The sequence below is a fragment of the Limulus polyphemus genome, unplaced genomic scaffold (genome assembly GCF_000517525.1).
Source record: "Limulus polyphemus unplaced genomic scaffold, Limulus_polyphemus-2.1.2 Scaffold410, whole genome shotgun sequence".
Taxonomy (NCBI): domain Eukaryota; kingdom Metazoa; phylum Arthropoda; class Merostomata; order Xiphosura; family Limulidae; genus Limulus; species Limulus polyphemus.
In genome coordinates this window covers 277,289-297,245 of record NW_013666020.1, presented here as the reverse complement: position 1 = coordinate 297,245, position 19,957 = coordinate 277,289, and the positions used below count along the sequence as shown (strand labels likewise).

The window sequence follows — 19,957 nt, the reverse complement described above, 5'->3', positions numbered from 1 at the left end:
TAAGCATATAGAAAAATATACTTGAAAAACATTATACACAATAATTAATACAGTCCAGCACTGTTCATCCGTTCAGCTGTAGGTCTAAGCAATTAATAGCCACATAGCGGGGTGGCCGTATTACCAAATGTCACTGTATGGGGTCAACTCTGGGATCAGACCGAGGCCTTAAAGGCACAGTACATATCCCTACAACTCGCCCATAATACTCACCTTTCTATGTGTTTGTTTGATACAGAATTTTGCAGTAACATCTTTACATACCTATTTTTGCATTTCTTTTCTAAAAAATAAAATTCTACATTGTATTTTTGATTAACAGATAAATGCAAAATTTAAAACTATCAGAGGTCAAGGCATGGCGCTGTTGTTTATGTGCACATGTGGTGACACCTGGCGGTAATGATACTCAAATAATGAACCAACAACTTTCTGCCATTTCCGTCAATAGAACAGAAACAATTGATTTGGCTGAGAAAGTAGACTCTGTTTATTGCATAATGGAGGGAAAAGGTGAGAAAACTTGGAATGAATGTGCGAATTTTCCCCTTTGAACAAATCTTTCGTTCACAAGAAGACCAAAGAGACATCACACTAGAAGTGTTACCGATGTGAAAACATACTGTTTGTTTGATCGTGTATATGTGATTGTGTGATCGTCAGTGCAGCATGAGGTGTGAAGCATCAGGTAGGATTAGCGTGCCATTAATAGGAAACATCAATAGTCACCTGGTTTGTAACACCTACAAGACGTGACCGCTATAAGTTGATGTACGATGGTGGCCTCATTTTGATTGACAGGTCTCAATTGGGCTGCGGCAGGTGAGAGATGGCCTGGGTGATCACAATACTCAGTTCAAAGAAACAGCTTGGGACTGGGAACCAGGTGACCACAAGCCAAGTTGACCACAATACGAGTGTCCATAATTGCGGATGTTTTACAAACATAAAATAGAAGGAAATATTTGGGACTGAGCCAAAATGGTTGTAATTAAGGGTTGACAGCTTTATCGTGTAGACAAGTATGCGGGTCTGAACTGTAATCAAGTTAAAAAAAGTTGCTGTCGGCAGGTACGGCACCACGCTACCTGGATTACACACTGACAAACGTGCTTAGACGGGACTCTACATTTGGATGGAGGAGAGCCTGTGCTTTGGTTGGTGCTGCGTTCATCTAACATGTAAATAAAATAATAAAACTATATGACACAAGAAAAAGTACCCGTCCCCAGTGACAGGAAAAATTTAAGTTAATCTATGGAATTAATCACACTATCGTTCACATTTCAAAATGTGACGTAACTTAAAGAATAAAAATCTATTTATTGTTATTGTTGAGCGGCTCTTAGCATGACTGAAATGCTCAACAATTACTTTTTGCAGTGGGCGATATAAGTAGCTCAGAGCTTTGGATGTGAGTGAAACCAAGAGTGCAACACAATTAACCTTTTTAAAGTCCATGAAATAATTTAAATTCTAACAATTTAGTGTTGAATATCTTGCTTACGAAATAAAATTTGGCATCAACATTATTCATACCTCCCATCATTTCAAAAGTGAATGTTGAGCTTTGCCTGCGTGCGCATCTTTTCAAACACAGTGCGGGAAGCGGCCGCCATAAACTGGAGACAGACGAACGCTCGGACAGACACCATGGTTCGCAATATATATAAGATTCTACTGGACAAAAATACCGACGTGATCAAGACGAATGTTTTTATAAATGAAAGTGCACCCCAAACATGTTTATTGCCTATATTTACCTTAGTTAATCTTTACTGTATAAAAACGTATTTATTTGTTTATGTAAAAGCCTTGATGAAGCCGCAATGGTGAAAACGTAGCATGAAATTAAAAAAAAAGCGTAAAGTTAAAGGTAGTCTTTTATAAAATTGTTTCATTGTTAACGATTAACAGTCATATTTCATAACACAGTTTTTCTTTGTTAATTCTAAACAAAGTGGACCTGGAACCATATAGTTAAGGTGCTCGACTAGTGGGTTCGAATCCCCGTCTCACCAAACATAGGGGCATTATGGTCTTTCACTGCTAATTTCGGGATGGCTAGTGGAAATAGCCCTCGAGTATCGTTGAGCGAAATTCTAAACAAAGCTTTATTTCACTACTTACTAAAGCCTGTTAATTATTTTATCGGACTGAAAATCCGGAGGTCTCGGGTTCGAAACGTGGAGCTATTTGAATACTTTCAGGTAAAACTGATTCCTAACAGAGCGACAAGATTGGTCTGCTTAATAACGGGAGATTCAACAAGATGTTTACTCTGGAGTGATTTTATGTTCTCTGAGTATTAAAGTCATGATAAATAAATTAACTTACAATTAAATCAAACAACCGTTAATACAAACACAATTAATATTTCTGCTAATAATGCTTCATGAAAAAACCTTGTCGAAACGTTGTACATTTGCTGTTATGTTAAACTTATATTAAAGTTTTCTTCATTACCCATTCAAGCTGTCTCCAAGCGTTATTAGTCTTAAAGTGGGTTCCCCTTCATCGAGTTTGAATTCATCACAGTTAATATTTATACTTAACTTATCACAACGGACAATTGCCTTTACTGGATAGTTAGTAACAATTCGATTATCTCACTTTCCAAACTCTATCCCTTGAGATTCTGTTCCTGACTAAAACTTCTAACGTTTTGTTCGACACGGAATAATTCTCACATTAGTTACTTAAATCATTAATGTCAGTCTTACTCAGAGCAACTAGCGTTACACAGGTGACTAGTTATTCTCTAATGAAATAACAACAGAGATCTTCACCTTCAGAGATCACCTGACCACCACTAGAAAAGATACTTGTTTAATTTCACATACCATGTGTCACCTTACAACTATCTTTCCACAATAGGTGCTACCCTAGGTGAATGGCATCACACAATGGACAGCTAAAGTGAAAGGAATTTAACGACATTCTTGATAAATGTTATATCGAAGCAGCACGAAATACATTTTGAAATTTTCAACATAAATACAAGGAGGTATAAAACAAGGATGGGGTGCTTATCAGAGTGCAGTTATTCCGACCGTTTGGTTAACAGTAGTCACTTCAGGTAATGGGTGCTGTCCATTGGTTGCCTTTTTTTTTTTTTGGTCTGCAGTTCAAAAGTAGTGACGGCTATTTCTGAATCATAGGGGACTCTGACCTGGCCACTTAGCATATAGCGATCAGTTGAACAAAGAAACTGATGGTGGTTACTTCAAGATAGCCAAAAGCTTGCCGAGTAAGAAAGTTTTTAAACATCAAGAATTTGCATGTACTTTTTTTTCTATCAATTCACATTATGAGCCTTAAACAACATAAGGTGATCAGTAATCCACTGTAGATACTTTACATCTACAACTACATGATTAGAATGCATTGAATCGTCAGTTGGGAATACTGGTTATTAAGTTTGTTAGCTGTTTTTAGTGTTAAGTCTAAACCTTTACTAAACGGAGCCGTATATCATTGTTGATAACGCACTTTTTCCAGGCAGAACTGTTTTATTTCTTAATTCCAAACCTTTACCAAACAAAGGCACATTTAATTTTGGTGATATACCTTTTCCACCAGAACTGTATTTCGCTGTTTGTAAAAAATATTTACAGGATAGAACCATGATATATATATATACAATTGTCATGAACTTTGAGAGTAAAGTTCATGCATATCTCACATTGTTTGTGTTTTACATAGAGTCTCTCTTGATGCTGGCTTCCCGACTAGAAAGCTCGTTTAACATTGAAGCTGTAGTCGATCCTATTGAAATAAGAATTTCTGAAGCAGTGATGAACTTTCAGGAGAACGGTCCAGCAGTGTCGAAAAGAGTACGTATACGGTATTATATTATGGTAATGTACTACTGATATTGAGAGTACCCTTCTGTCTTAAAGTTCTTAATGATAAAAAAAAAACTTAACAATATATCAATCAAACTTGTGGCTCTCAGTCCTCGGGGAGATAAATTTGTTCATTTTATGTTTGCCTTATTGAACTAATCAGAAACTAAACTTGCACATTTATTAAGAAATTCCAAGTAAGCTAACTATATAGATCAAAACTAAACAGTAATTCGTAAAGTAATGAAGTCCATTCTGTATAACAAACCAACTAAATACGCTCAATATCACAAATTATGTAGAAGAAAACTAAAATCCTGTAATGATTTGAAAGCATTTAAATATCATTTGTGTATATTCTCGTTGTTTACATGTTTTAAGATGCAACTGTGGTATATTCAGGTGAACTGAATTATCATGAGAACTATATCGGATAAGTCCACCAAATAGGAGATTCGATAAGATACAGTGTTATGGGACAGTGCTGTATGTATACCAACTGAGCTGAGGTCTACGAGTAACTGAACTGAATATCAGGTGTAAAGCACTACGGACACAATCTTTATAAATACAAAGACAAAAACACAGTGAGTGTATTGGATCAGTGTATGGAACTTCGGGCTTCTCTCGGAACGAATTCCCGGAGAACTAAACTCATTGAAAACCAGACAGAGCTGTATCAGAATCGAGGTTTCCAGCTCTCGGGAAACCAGGTTTTTTGTCTTGGATTGTGTCACCACGTAATCAGCCTCTCTCTCATAACATTCATAAACCGCGACTTATAGACATCACCCAATCGGCCAGCGGAAGGACGCAGCAGCATTTTTGCAGGCAGATGGGGTGATATCTGGTACGAATCTGGAGATAGTGACAGTCACAAGGCAAAGCTAGTTCTGAGAAACCTTAACGGTTTTCTGGGCCACGTGTTTTATGCCAAACTGCTCATGTTCAGAAAACTAATAATAAATTCAGAATTAATATTAATTTCACAGAAAGGAGAAACATTTGGTATATTCCTATATCACACAATCCCAACACTTAATTCACTAATTTATTCAACATTATTTGAAACGTTAAATTAATAAATTAATCATCAAGAACAATTGAGTATGTAGCTCACAACTTACCAATAGTAAAAAGCATCATTTATGTGCATATCCAAAGATAGAAACTAATGGAAGTTATAAAAAAAGAAGAAAAAACAACTAAAATCATCAACAACGATAGAAAGCGTTTCGCCAGTTTAATGAAGGACATTATATTCGAACATGGGCAAGCGACCGAAAAACCAGGAAGTCTGATATTTATGGTATTTGTAATATCATGAGTTATTTATGTTTAACATGAGCTTTTTCATTTAAAAAAATTACATTTTTGAAAACAACTTGAAAGAAAATCTACCTGAAAGTGAAAACAGTTGTAAAGTAGACAGTGAGTGTAAACAGTTGTAAAATAGACAGTGAGTGTAAACAGTTGTCAATTAAACAGTTAGTGTAATCTAAAAAGTTGTAAACTAGACAATTAGTAAGCAAAACAGTTGTAAACTAGGTAGTAAGCGCGAACTAAGCGATTCTAAACTAGACAGTGAGTGTGAAATATACAGTTGTGAACAAAACAGTATAAAGTTAACAGTTATCAATTAGGTTTTGTTATTGTGAAAAATCATCAGGCTTTTGTGTGATATGAAGATTTGTTGAAGTATTTATTACATTCTGATTTACCGATGACCTGCATAAAGTTGTCAACCATGGTAATATAATATAGGAAACTCGAAACGTATTTTAACATTTTGAAGAACGATTGTTAAAGATAACCTAATCGTACAAAGTTAGTGAATTATGTTGAAAGGCAGCAGTGGTTCTAGAATTGTATGCTATTTTGACATTAAAGTGGAGTTTGTAAGTTTTATATCATACCACATAATGGTTGCTACATTGAAACAGGTAGTTTTGGAACTTAAAACTTTTATAGCCTTATATTACGCCATTGTTGCTACACTGAAACAGGTAGTTTTGGAACTTAAAAGTTTTATAGTCTTATATCACGCCGCTACACTGAAACAGCATTTGTGATATTTTTTAAGAACGACTTCATTTCGTCATGCGTCCAGTACAATATCCACAAATAGTTTAGGTAATTGGCTATACGTGAGCACGTGCATAGACTTCACCTTGTTTTGTTCCCATCTCTAAGTTTGGCCCACCGGAGGCTGGGGCGGTAAACTTCCGTCGCCGTCATCCATCACTGTTATCAGGAACTTCCTTTGACGCGCGCTTCTTTCATCAGTAGAGATTTGGCGTAGGAGAGATTTTTCTTTGGCGGTTTGTATGCGCAATTATTCGCGTTTAGAGGCTCATGGCCTCCGAGCTTGCGTGTAGCCGTGGCTGAAGAAGTTAGGCGCAGCCTGACCCCCTCACCTGTCGGCGGATGGAATGTGGTGGCGGCGGCAGGCAAAGCCCAGCAGGGCATCCCTGAGACCTAGGCCAGCAGCGCGACCTGCCGGCGTGGTATGTCGCTATGCAAAAACGTCTTGTGGTCTGACATACCTTGTTGTTCATCAGAGGCGGTAAAAAGGGGGGAGTTCGGGAGGTGGTCTTTTCGTTTAGTCTTTTCTCAGGTTAAAGTGGCCCATTATTCAAGTGGCGTTGTGTAAACATAGAAATGTTTCAAACTTCGTATCCTCTCACAGCGTTTAAACTAAAAAAATAAATAAATGAACATGTCACTCGTAAAACTACTCACCCATCACCTGGACTAATGTAAATATTAATTTAATAGAATAGATTAATATTTATATTGTAAAATGACATTCCTACTATCTGAAGTAAATGTAGATGTTAAATATTAGAAGTACCCTTGCACATTTTCAGAAATAAAAAATGAGAAATACCATTAACATTTTTGAAAAATATGATGGCCATTTATATGTTCTTAGTTTGTGAACATTTTTAGGTCTAACAAAATTACTGAGTTTGCAAAACACTACTAGAAATAAAAAATAATTACAAACTTGAATACAAAAAACGGGATAGTGTAGTTTTATTTTTAAACGCTATATTAACATAATAAAACTAAACTGAAATAATATATCTTTTATTTTGGCCCCCTAATGGCTCAGTGGCAAGTTCCTGGACTTACTACTCTAAACAGTTGTATGGTTTTGTGCTTAATAACGAACAAACAAAATGTTGTGTTCTAGAAACATCGATGAAGTGATACTTTCAAATTTGTTTAATAGTCTTAACAAATTTGACGAAATTCAGTTTCGAATACAAGTGTTTTCTAGCTCATGTGGTCTTTCGTTTAATACTAAAACTAATCAGGATCTGTCTGAAACGCTATCTCTATATAATGAAGTGCAAGAAATTCTTTGTTGTGCAATGGATGCCTAAACCGGAGAAGCTAATTTTAAGCTCAAGAAATGTAATTAAAAATCACGATTAACTGGTGATGTTTTTATTACACACATATTAATTGGTGTATTACAGAATTCAAAACGAATTATACTTTACTTTAAAAAGTTACCAAGTCTGTTACAGTGTAGGTACATCCTCCTCGTATTTCTAGTTATTATTATTCTTATAAAATCTTAGACCCATCGCTCTTATTCCTATATCGTGCTACTGTTGACCCATCATTGTTGTTATCTCGGATTTTAAATTATTGAGTCGTTCTCTGCCTTATTCCCCTAGTTGGTTGAACATGTATGCATAACTGTAGGAAGACCTATCGTCCATATTCCTCTAACATGTATTCATAACTTTAGGAAGACCTGTCGCCCGCATTCCTCTAACATGTATTAAGAAGTGTAGGAAGACCTGTCGCCCGTATTCCTCTAACATGTATTAAGAACTGTAGGAAGACCTATCGTCCATATTCCTCTAACATGTATTAAGAACTGTAGGAATACCTGTCGTCCATATTCCTCTATCATGTATTAAGAACTGTAGGAATACCTGTCGTCCATATTCCTCTATCATGTATTAAGAACTGTAGGAATACCTGTCGTCCATATTCCTCTATCATGTATTAAGAACTGTAGGAATACCTGTCGTCTATATTCCCCTAACATGTATTAAGAACTGTAGGAAGACCTGTCGCCCGTATTCCTCTAACATGTATTAAGAACTGTAGGAAGACCTATCGTCCATATTCCTCTAACATGTATTAAGAACTGTAGGAAGACCTGTCGTCCATATTCCTCTAACTTGTTGCCGCATATATTAAACTATAGACCTCGCCCCGTCGTTTCTTTGGGCCGAACGTGGTTAGCGTACTCGGACTGTGAATCAAAGGGTTCACGGTCGCGGTCCATTGCTGCAACAAACATACCCTGCACTTTTGGGCTGTAGGTGCGCTCTAATAGTGACGTTTAATTCCAACTATTCAGCTAGACATGGGTAACCGGAGAGTTAACTTTGGACTAGCTGCCTTCGTTCTTGTTCAAACTTATGGATGGTTATGCACAGAAAGCCTTTTGTAGCTTAGTGTAGGTATTCTGAAACAAATCGTGTTTCAGGTTCTACATTTTTACCACGTTTATTCAGCTGTAGACTCGTCATCATTGTTCCTTTACGTTGTTACCACGTTTATAAAACTGCAGACCCGTCATCATTGTTCCTTTACGTTGTTATCGCGTTTATAAAACTGCAGACCCGTCATCATTGTTACTTTACGTTGTTACCGCGTTTATAAACTGCAGACCCGTCATCATTGTTCCTTTACGTTGTTACCGCGTTTATAAAACTGCAGACCCGTCATCATTGTTCCTTTACGTTGTTACCGCGTTTATAAAACTGCAGACCCGTCATCATTGTTCTCTTCCCGTGTTACCGCGTTTATTAAACCTGTCATCATTGTTCTCATACTGTGTTGTTACTGCATCATCATTGTTCCATTATCATGTTACCGCGTGTATTAAACTGTAAACCCGTCATCATTGTTCCTCTACGTCGTTATCACGTTTATTAAACCTGTCATCATTGTTCTCATACTGTGTTGTTACTGCATCATCATTGTTCCATTATCATGTTACCGCGTGTATTAAACTGTAGACCCGTCATCATTGTTCCTCTACGTCGTTATCACGTTTATTAAACCTGTCATCATTGTTCTCTGTGTTGTTACTGCATCATCATTGTTCCATTATCATGTTACCGCGTGTATTAAACTGTAAACCCGTCATCATTGTTCCTCTACGTTGTTACCGCGTTTATTAAACCTGTCATCATTGTTCTCATACTGTGTTGTTACTGCATCATCATTGTTCCATTATCATGTTACCGCGTGTATTAAACTGTAGACCCGTCATCATTGTTCTTCTATCTTGCCTCTGATTTACTACCACATGAAACTTGTAGATCTTTCTTCTGCCTCTTGTAAGTTATAGACTCATCGTGATCATAATTTTCAACTACTAGGTTGGATAAATAAAGATAATTGACATGGTATTTTCTGTTCGTAAAGTAGTCATATGTTTGAAATTTGTTGTTCTTTCCAAACATTTATTGGTTTAAATTTTATTTTATTTTGTGCATTTTGAGCTCCTGAAAGTTCTGTAAACATAATAGTTTCTATATTTTCCAGTTGTTTGAGAAATGCGGTAAACCTCGCCTAGGAAAACGAGAAGCTAGGAAGGAGTTAGAGTTCAAGACATATACTTTTGGCTCTCGTCATAACTTCCACAGAGCTACTAAAAGTGGCTTGGATCGGCTTGTTGATAAAATTAAAAAGAAAATTAGACGAACAAAAGATTTTTGGTCAAATCTTCCCAACGAACTGTGTAGTAATCCGAAAGTTACAGGAGATCGAAACACCAGGAGTAATCAAGAAGGCTGTTGGAATGGGTTAACCAAAGCTAAGTGAGTTATAGAGTTTAGTGCCATCTAGTAAGCATAAAGTTAACTATTCTATGTTGAGGCATAAATATGTTTAAGTACTAAAATTATCATGTCCTTACTTCTTTATATTAGGATTGATTATCATTTTTAACCGGTCTCTAAGAAAGTATTAAATAAAACGATGCATTTATAAGTGTCTTTATACTTATGGTCTATTTTTTTTTCTTCATACATTATTTTTCCCTGTTGAAGTTTTGCACATGACGCTCAGTTATATAGTAAAGGTCAGATTTTTGACATCAAAAACTAGGGATTTACAGTAACGTTATGTAAACTTTATGTGAATTAGAAGTATTTAAGAAAAATGTTGGGTTTGTTTCATTTATGGTTTGATGGTTGTTGTTGTAATGTTGTTTATAGAATGCTATAGATTTCATGAGTAGCATCTCACAAGGAAAAACACTCTTTAATGAATTTGAAAAGATATGAGACGTAGTTACAACCGTTTTGAAAGCCACTGTTCCCTCGTCCTTGGTGGAGTCAGAGATAATTTTGTGGACTTATGTGCTAAAAGCCAGGGTTTGACAACTCATTGTGTAACATTGCACTGAAACAACAATCAAATATGCCTATTTCTATGTTAATGAAATTAAGGGTATGTTTTTATTTTTCAATCAGGTATGATGCCAGTCTAGTAGGAAATGGATTGGTCAATCAAAAGGACAACCCAGAGGTCAGTTTAGATGTAACCACACAAAACAGTGTTATAGCTCGGCTGAAACTAACATTACAACTTATTACTTCAAAATTAAACAACGCTTACAGAGGAGTTGATGTGGAGTGGGAAGACACTTGTGAGTACCCTGCATTCTAGTTTCCCAAATATTACTTGTTATATGAGATGAACATTAATGTAATGGGAAATGAATAAGTTAATCACTATTCCCGAGTTCCTAGTTTTACCAGTTTATTCTTATTCTAGATTGGAGAGAATCTGTGGTTGAGAATAAAAACTAAGGCATGAAATTAAAACAAAAGCCTTAATATTACTTTTATAATTAACATACTTTTAGAACATGTAAATGCAAAATGTAAACAGTTGATTTGAATTTGAATACTATTTTAAAATTATATTCATTATATGACGATTTTGTAGAATTTCTGCTTTTAAGCATAGTTGTTCTTGCTCATCAAAAGTTTTCATATCTTGAATCAAACAAGTTACTTGAGTTTGATTACCATTAAAAGAGTTAGTTGTCACTCATGTTATGTAAGTATTCTTTCTGAAATTGGTGTAGTATGAAATTATTTTAGTTTAATACTACTTCTATTACTCTACTACTGGAACTGACTCAATTACACAGCAGTTGGTACTAGTTCTATCACCCAGCTGTTGGTACTGGTTCCACTATACAGCTGTTGGTACTGGTTCCACTACACAGTTGTTGATACTGGCTCCATTACATAGCTGTTGGTACTGCTTTCATTATACAGTTGTTGGAACTAGTTCCAATTACACAGCAGCTATGTAATGGAGCCAGTATCAACAACTGTGTAATGGAACCAGTACCAACAGCTGGGTGATAGAACAAGTACCAACCGTTGGTACTGGTTCCATTACACAGTTGTTGGAACTAGTTCCAATTACACAATGGTTGGTACTTGTTCTATCACCCAGCTGTTGGTACTGGTTCCATTACACAGTTGTTGATCCTGCTTCCGTTACACAGTTGTTGGAACTAGTTCCAATTACACAGCTGTTGGTACTGCTTCCATTACACAGTTGTTGGTACTAGTTCCAATTACACAGTGGTTGGTACTAATTCTATCACCCAGCTGTTGGTACTGGTTCCATTACACAGTTGTTGATACTGGAACCATTACACAGCTGTTGGTACTAATTCTAGATATTATGATTTTGGGATCCACAAACTTCCTTAATGAATGATGTAGAGTTTTTTAGGATGCACCAAACCTGGTGACTGCTTTTTCATGCTAAAGTTGTAATAGTTTTGTTTTTGTGTTCATTTCTTATCTGGATCCAGTCAAATTGTGCACAAATGTTCTTTCCATTTTATTGTCTCTTGTTCTATGCTAATGAAAGTGTTTCAAACTTTATTTCTGTAACATTAGAGCCAATTTCATTTAAGCAGAACACAATTAAGTATTGTAAAAATTGAGAACCATAATCTTTTTAGTATTATAACTCTAAACTCTATAACTGTTTCATTAGGAAATTAAACAAATGACAGATTTCACTAATCTAAGTTTCCAACAATGGTAAAAGTAGGAATCTCAAAGGTATTTGTTTTTTTTAAACCGAATATAATATTTATATATATTTCAATATTGTTTTCATTAAATAATGCATAATTTCCAATTTAGCTGAGACGGAGTGGGCAGCCAGTGGCAGTGGCAGTGGAAGTGGCTGGATGCCGGAAGACACTGAAGATGATAGTTCTCCTGACATTTACTTTAGTTACTCCACTACTAGAGCTCCTGCTGCCCCGAGATGGCCAGTTGAGTCCACAGAACAACCTTCAGAAAAGCCATCAGCAGCTCCAGAAATGTTATCGTCCAATCTTTTAGTGATTTTGTTAGCTATGTTAATGTCCAGTGTCATCTATTTGTGAAGGTAGAAATTATCAGTAGTACTACCATTTGGAGATCAATGCTTGGTATTTTTCAAACAGTATATTTCCTCAAGAGGAGAAATAACAAACTGACTATTTGAAATAGAAGACCACAACTTTTGGACTTGAAGAAAGAAAATTTATTAAACAGATTTTTTACTCAGGAGTTTTTTTGGGAAAGGATGTTGTTGGAAAAATTTGGTGAAAAAAAGATTACTAGTGTTCTCCCTGTATTTTTACCACATGTGAATTTCCCACAAATATAAAAATTACTTATTTTTATAAACTCTGCATTTGAGGAATTCAATTGGTAAAACTGATGGTCAACTTAACTCCATGATGTACATCTCCGGAGCTTTAAGAATTGATTTTAAAAACAAATATTACAGAAGTCTTAATAATAAACAAAATAAGCTCCGACAATCAATCAGGAAAGTTGCACTTTCTCCGTGTATTGATTCATATATATATATCAGTTTATAATAAATATTGGAAAACTTTAATTTTTAAGCAAAATCAGGTCCTAATAAACGTATTTACAAAACCATTGTTTGTAACCTAAGATCCAGTTAAATTAGGTTACAAAAATTTATAATTATCTGATTACTTAATTAATTCACTTCCTTTGGGAGTAGAAACTTTTTTTAATGTATAGTCAGATTTTTCTTGTACTTACAGTTAACATAGCTATTATTATCCTCATGTAAAATTAGTAGTGATACTGTTGTGATGTGTTGTGTATTTTCTCTTTGGCTTAGTGAACAGATGGCAGAGATATTATTAATTTGTTTTACATTTCATAAACTACTTGTAAATTTTATTAATTTATACTTAGAATATATAAATGTATTGATTATATGAGATTTTCTTTTCACTGTAGTGTTTTACCTGTCTGTAGTACATTTTAGGACACAAATATTCAAAATAATCTGAATATATAGCATTGTCTCCAATATTCTGGACAGCTCAAGAAAGACAGTTTTTTTTCTTAAGTGTTACAGTTTATTAGAAGATTCAACATGGCAGCTTCCTAAATGCTTAAAAAGAAAAATGAACACACATTTCGTTATGTAGTTTAGAGGTGAATTTTGTATGATTTTGTGTATTCTTATCTAAACATTGTTACACACTTCCCTTTGAAACTGAAAAGAAATTTGAAATGATTTTTTTCCATATTGCTTTTTATGCCCAAATTTTATAGTGTGATATATTGTCATCCCTGATAGAAGTTAATGTTCATACAGTTGTTTCCTCAAAATTCTTTAGTCCCCAGGAATATGTTTGGAAAGAATAACAATATCAATTCCATCTTTTTCTACACCTTCTATTTAATAATGTTATTAATTCCATCTTTTGCTATACCTTGTAGTTAGTTACCCAATTGCTTTGAGTATTCTTTTCAGAACTAGGAAAATTTGCCGATCTTTGAAATTAAGTGGAGAAACTTAAGAATAATGTTGTGTTACATAGTCATGTGTTTACATGTTTTATAGATGTGTTTTTTGTTGTGTTACATAGTCGTGTAGTGAAAAACTAAGTATACGAGAGTATTATGATTCATGCTTTCTCATGTTTATGAGATACTTCTCATACCTTCAGTTGCAAAAGGTAGCTTAACTATAAACACAACATGTTAGACCATAACTGAAATGTCACCTTTAGCCCCGTATATAGTAAATTACTGTACATACCATATATGATAGATCACATAATAGAACAAAGCACACTGTTGTATCTATAGCTTAATGCTGCACTGCATAATACCACTTTAGGTATGTGCAAGTATTTTACATATGTCCAAGCACATAACACAATATTTACACATTTACATTATATACTTACATACAAATCACTACACATTTATATATACACCACTACACACTTCAACAAGCAAATTATTATCAAATATGCCTTTCATTGGCAGCTTGCACAGATGCAAAATAAACACTTGCAATGCAATCTACATCTACGTCACTACATGTTTGCACAATTATATCCCTTATTCTGGATATTTACATAAGTACATTACTAACCGTTTATAGATTTTCACACATTCGTGTGAACAAATCACTGCCTATTTATACTAGCACTGCACTACAGATGTATTATATAAATAATTACTACACAGAAAACTTCTGCAACTGCACATAGGTATCACAAATCACTGCTTATTTATACTAGCACTGCACTACAGATGTATTATATAAATAATTACTACACAGAAAACTTCTGCAACTGCACATAGGTATCTTGTAGAAAACAGCCTTTACTTTCCATTTGTGTGTATATTTTAAGTTATGCACATTTATAATTTTCTACATTCTCATCTATTTAATGCATAGCTACCCAGTTTTATAACTTTCTTTATGTAACTCCAAATAAAGATTGTTCTATAAATATTAACATGCTACTTTAAAGTGTTCTTTCACTCACCATGTTAAGTAAAATAAAACATTGGAGACAAGACCTTGTTCTATAATTGCATCAAATAATATATACATCACCCACATTATGAACCTACATCTAAATATTTTTCAATTGAGGAGTGATTACACCAAAGAACAGTACAATAAAACTTAACACGATCTTCAAAAAACACGTGAAAATACAGTGAACAAAACAAAACCAGTGTAGAACAGAGGGATTTTCTGAAGTGCTAGGACTTTTTGTCCATCCATACAAGTACACTTGCTGTATTTAGTGTATGCTGTAAAAAAGTATCTGTGCCAATAAGAGTAACTCCATCAGAACTTCCAGTTATCCAGAGTTCCTTGAATAATTTGTGTTTGTGTTAATGTTTGTATATAAATATATACATATATATCTATGTAATGATTTCAGTAGGAGTTATATCCACTTGTGTGCCATAACTGAACCTCCCCACTTTTAATCATGACACTGTTGAGATCTGGTTACTTGAGGAGATTCAAAATGTTTGTTGACCTTTCTTTTTTTTTCAATATTTAAGGCTTTTTTTTACTTTTACATAGCAACTTTTGTTTCTGTCAGTTGCTATGAAAGTTAAAGTTATAAAATTGGAGTTATTTTAAAGAAAAGCATATTTCAACATTTACAGTAGAGTACGTTTGTTATATTTAGCTCTAAATAATGGATTTCTTTGTCAAAATTCAATATGCTTTCTTGAAGAAATAGTGTAGTATAAACCTTTTGTTGTGTAATAAGTTATATGTGTATAATACAGTAGGTCTTTAACAACTTAAAAATTGAGAATGCGAGTTTTAATGGGCTTAAAAAGAGTTGAAACTCAATCTAACAATAATTAAAGAAATTACAGTGTTATAATTAGTTGGGAAGAGCTGAAACTGAGTATAATATTTAATTATGTTTATTGTGATTGGTTGAAAAAAAGAGTTCAAACTAAACATGCATTTGATAGTCTTTTGTAATTTGTTGTGAAAAGCTGAAAATAATGCGAGTAATTGAAATGGTTTTGTTTGGTTAAGAAAAGCAGAAATCAAGTCTAAAACTTGAGACTGGTGTTAATGATTAGAAAAAGGTAAAACTCCATATAATGATTTAGCACTAGAAACTACTTAATGTAATTGATTTGGAGGAACTCAAACCGAGTCTTACAATTGAGAGTGTTTGTTGTAACTTCATATGGTTACATGAGCTGTGACTATTGGAAGAAGTTGAATCCGATAGCCTATTAATATTATATACAGCTGAAGGTGTCTATAAGAAGCTGTTTCTAGAATTAGCTCGTTTCATACTATTAATAAAGTTACTTCTCTCCAAGACTTTATTTTTTATTACTATTTTAACTGTCTGGGTTATACGAAATAAAACTTGTTCAGTTTGAGAGAAATGTGTTACATTACTTACCTCGGTGTTTAGTACTACTATAACAGGAAAAAAATAAAGACTGTGTACAGTAATAGGCTTAGTAAGCTGAAAGTTAACGAGCGTGCCATTGTAAGCAACATCTTGATCAGGGTGTGGTTTATTTTGTTTAAAATCGTCTCTTGTATTTTAATAACAACTCTTGTTGTGACTTTACAGCGAAGTGAAATAAAAACGTACGATATTTCTCTGGTTCTGTTTTCTTTAAGAACATTATTTGTATAAACGCGTAAAATACTTTAGTCTTATTACGTAAGGGGTTTTTCAAACTATTTGTCCCTAACTTTACAAATACAATTACAACATTAGAACACCACTACTTTTGGTGTTGCAAACCTAAGTCTGTAGAAGTCTATATTCTTTACTTGATTGATAATGTTGTTAGTATTTTCACGATGAAGTGGCGAAAAGAATTTTGCGAATGAGGTAATAAAGAAAATTAAATCGATGACGTTTAAGAAATATTCTAATTTAGGTCAGAATAATAATTGGTTATAATTGGATAATTAGTTGGACCATGAGTGGTTTGGTGAGGAGGTGTTGATGTGGGCTGTGATTGGTTGATTAAGTGGTTTTGGTTTTAGTGACAGTTTAGTGTCTCCGTGTTGATCAGTAGCATCATGTGCTGCTCTTCTCTAAACCTGTAATTCCGTTGAGTAAAGGCTTTTGTGTGTTATGTAGAAAACTTCTTTGATCTTTCTGGTTTTCCAAAACTTGAATGTGTCAATGAGTGTGTAGTAGTCTCAGTTGACAGTGTATTGAGCTATAATAGCACGTTCTGCAATGGCAGAGTTTTGTGTTTTCGTAAGTCTTGTGTTGTCTCTGTTCTTTTATTCTTACACCAAAATGCAAGGGGCAAAGGATTGTATAGATGATGGTTTTGTGTCTTTTATGATTTTCAGTGGATATCTATGTTGAAATTTCCGGTTTCAAGTTTTACTACTTATACTCATATTCTGTGTATAAGGTAGATAAATAACTGGAGCAGGTATGTTATTACGCTTGGTACTAGTGGGACTTTTCTGCTGTTCATGCTGTGTTTTATGAAGTTGCAAAGGTAGTCATTCTGTTTGAAGCACCATATGATATATAGATGGTCATCCTTGATGGAACTTTTGTAACAGATGTTTTCAACTCTATTATTCAGGCGTTAGATGATACTACGTTGTATGGAAGGTGGGTAATGTGAGTGGAAGCTTAGGTATCTATCTTCTTGGTTTATTTTTTTGTAAACTGTAGTTATGAATTCGCTGTAGTCGTTGTTGAAGAAAATTTTCAAGAACAACAGTGATTTTGCCAATTTCCATTTCTATGGTCAGTTGCACTTTGTGGTCTATAGATTTTAGACGTTTCCAGAAGGAAGTTGGGTGTTCCCGTTTATATGCTCAGATTATAGATAAGTCAACAAGATATTTGTACAAACTAGGTAACGTATCTGTGAAATTCAGTGTTTTGTAATCGAAGTTTATTAAATAAATATCTGCCAGGACTGAAAAGTGGAGAGCACACGAACAGACCGTCCGTGTGTTCTTATGTTGTAGTGAAAATAAGTAGATTGATATACACTGCAGTTAGTTCCACGGTAGCTTCAATATTCACCCCAGTTGTAGTTAATAGGAAATTATCATTTAACAGCCAATGTTTGGTGATATAGAGGGCGTCTGTGGTGGCAATGCTCTTTCACATGAAAACTGACCAAAATATCCTGAGAGTTAATGTGTACATTTTTGAGTTGAGAATGTGGTGTTCTGTGTTGCCTGAAAGTGTTGATATTATAGGTGCCAAGAAACCAGCTAGAAAATGACAAGGTGAGTTTATGGAACTCACAATGAAGCCAAGAGTGTTTGTGGTTCTTGGCACGGCCCTCGAGAACAATAGCCTGGACACACATGTTTGTTTAACTTCACGCTGCGGAGGCTGAACGTTCACATATTAAAAACAATTCATTTCAAATATCATCAATATTTCGTGATCAACTTGAGATAGAGAACAGGAATCCATTACCGATATTGATCCTGTGATTTTAAACTTCAGTTTCAAATATTACAACAACATTTCAGACCCATAAATAAAAATAATTAAGTTCTATTGAAATATCTCAAAACTTAGTAGCATAAAACAGTTTCAAGCATACAGTTTCCATTTTACAATATTCACAAACAAGGTTTAATACAATTGTTCTTATCGAACAGGCTTCTTAGTACAATAATAAAACGTAGAGTAAAAAAGATAGTACAATACGAAATACAATTTGCACCCAGTAGCCCTCAAATAAACACTTAACTTCAACCTATCTTCTAAAATGTGTTGAACTAAAAAAATGCGGCATTTTATTGATATAACTCTAGTTATTTTTTCTAGCAAGTTATTGATGTCAAGAGTTTGAAATATGTTAATAGCTTGCTTGAAAATAATGAGTTTTTTTATTTTAGTCTGTTATTATTGACGTTAATAAGTTATTATTAATTAGTGTATAATCTTAATTTTTAATTCAAGCATAATACAAAACAGATGTGCAAAAATTAAAATTTTGATAAAAGTATTGATGACTGTAAAACACGTCTTATTGTAATATAGTCCCAAATGTTACTACTTACAGAAACTCCAAAAAATTTAATCTTTCTCTTCTTTGATCTTTTTGATATTTGGTCATTCTTAGTCTTTTTGTAATTATTTAAAAACATCTTGGCACAGGGTTTAATAGTTTTCTCAAGAACAGAAGCTCTTGTTTTGTCGCAAACAGGGCAACTGTCATTCAGTTGTTCGATATGCGAAGAAACAAAATGTGTCGTTTGGCGAGAGTGATAACTATTTTCAATTAGAACAACGATTTAACAAATGTTTCCTCCCCATAACAGATAAACTATAAGGATCTGGTGAAAAAAAAACCGTTTGAAATGCATTTAGGAGGTTTTAGGGATTACACAAAGGAAGTTTGAGATTTTGAAAAATATTTTTACTCTTAACATGAAAATTACTTTGCACACGGACTATTCAAAACAAATACTCAATACATCCATTCTTTATTTTATTTTATTAAAAATACTTCACTAAGAAATATGACTTTTTGTATGTGAAAGATTTGTAATATTAGCTGAAAGACTGCCATATTTCGTGAAGATATACCCAATATATTGAGAGTTATAAGTATTAATTTATAAAGACTAAACGAGTACAAAAGGTCACGTGACTCGGTCAAATTGACCGACCCCGTTTCGAGATTAAGGATGTAGAGTTTCTGCCCCAGTTTGGAGGTGTTTAAAATTTTGCATTGTTTGAATTAGTAGACTAAAGTGTGGCAGAAACCCCACATATACACTGAGTGGCCACAAGTAAATAGACACCTAATTTTTCGTCATTTAACTGATTTATGCTAACTAATTTGTGTTCACAGAGCACTATATAATTATATAGTATCTAGATTAATGAATTGGGAACCTGGCACAACCAGATCTAGATCAATGATTCATGAATTGGGAATCTGGCACAACCAGATCTAGATCAATGATTAATGAATTGGGAACCTGGCACATCCAGATCTAGATCAATGTTTCATGAATTGGGAATCTGGCAAAACCTTATCTTGTGCTACAATATGCCTATAACTCTCTCGAGTTGTCAGATTTTGTAAGAGGAAGAATAGTTAGTCAAGCAGATGGTGGAATAAGTCAGCGGCAAATTTCGCAGAATTTGGGAATCCCGCTTTCGACAGTCAACAGAATTATCGTGCAGTTCAGTAAACACGGCAAGAAAACAACTGAGCAGCATCCGG

General features: G+C 34.3%; 1 protein-coding gene across 2 annotated transcripts in view; it reads left to right on the top strand.

Moving 5' to 3' along the window:
- The window catches only part of LOC106458057 (glypican-6-like), a 115,059-nt gene extending 98,687 nt beyond the window's left edge, over nt 1–16,372 (top strand). The window contains exons 6-10 of one of the 2 annotated variants that reach the window (XR_002610302.1): nt 3,706–3,836; nt 9,435–9,709; nt 10,367–10,542; nt 12,074–14,472; nt 14,567–16,372. Coding sequence is in view for 1 of the 2 variants with exons in the window: in XM_013917511.2 (XP_013772965.2) it covers nt 3,706–3,836; nt 9,435–9,709; nt 10,367–10,542; nt 12,074–12,321 (830 nt within the window). In the remaining variant the exon portion in view is untranslated. Of the gene's footprint in view, nt 1–3,705; nt 3,837–9,434; nt 9,710–10,366; nt 10,543–12,073 lie in introns of both variants that reach the window. The other variant, XM_013917511.2, reaches the window with a different exon arrangement.
- The last annotated feature ends 3,585 nt before the right edge of the window (nt 16,373–19,957 follow it).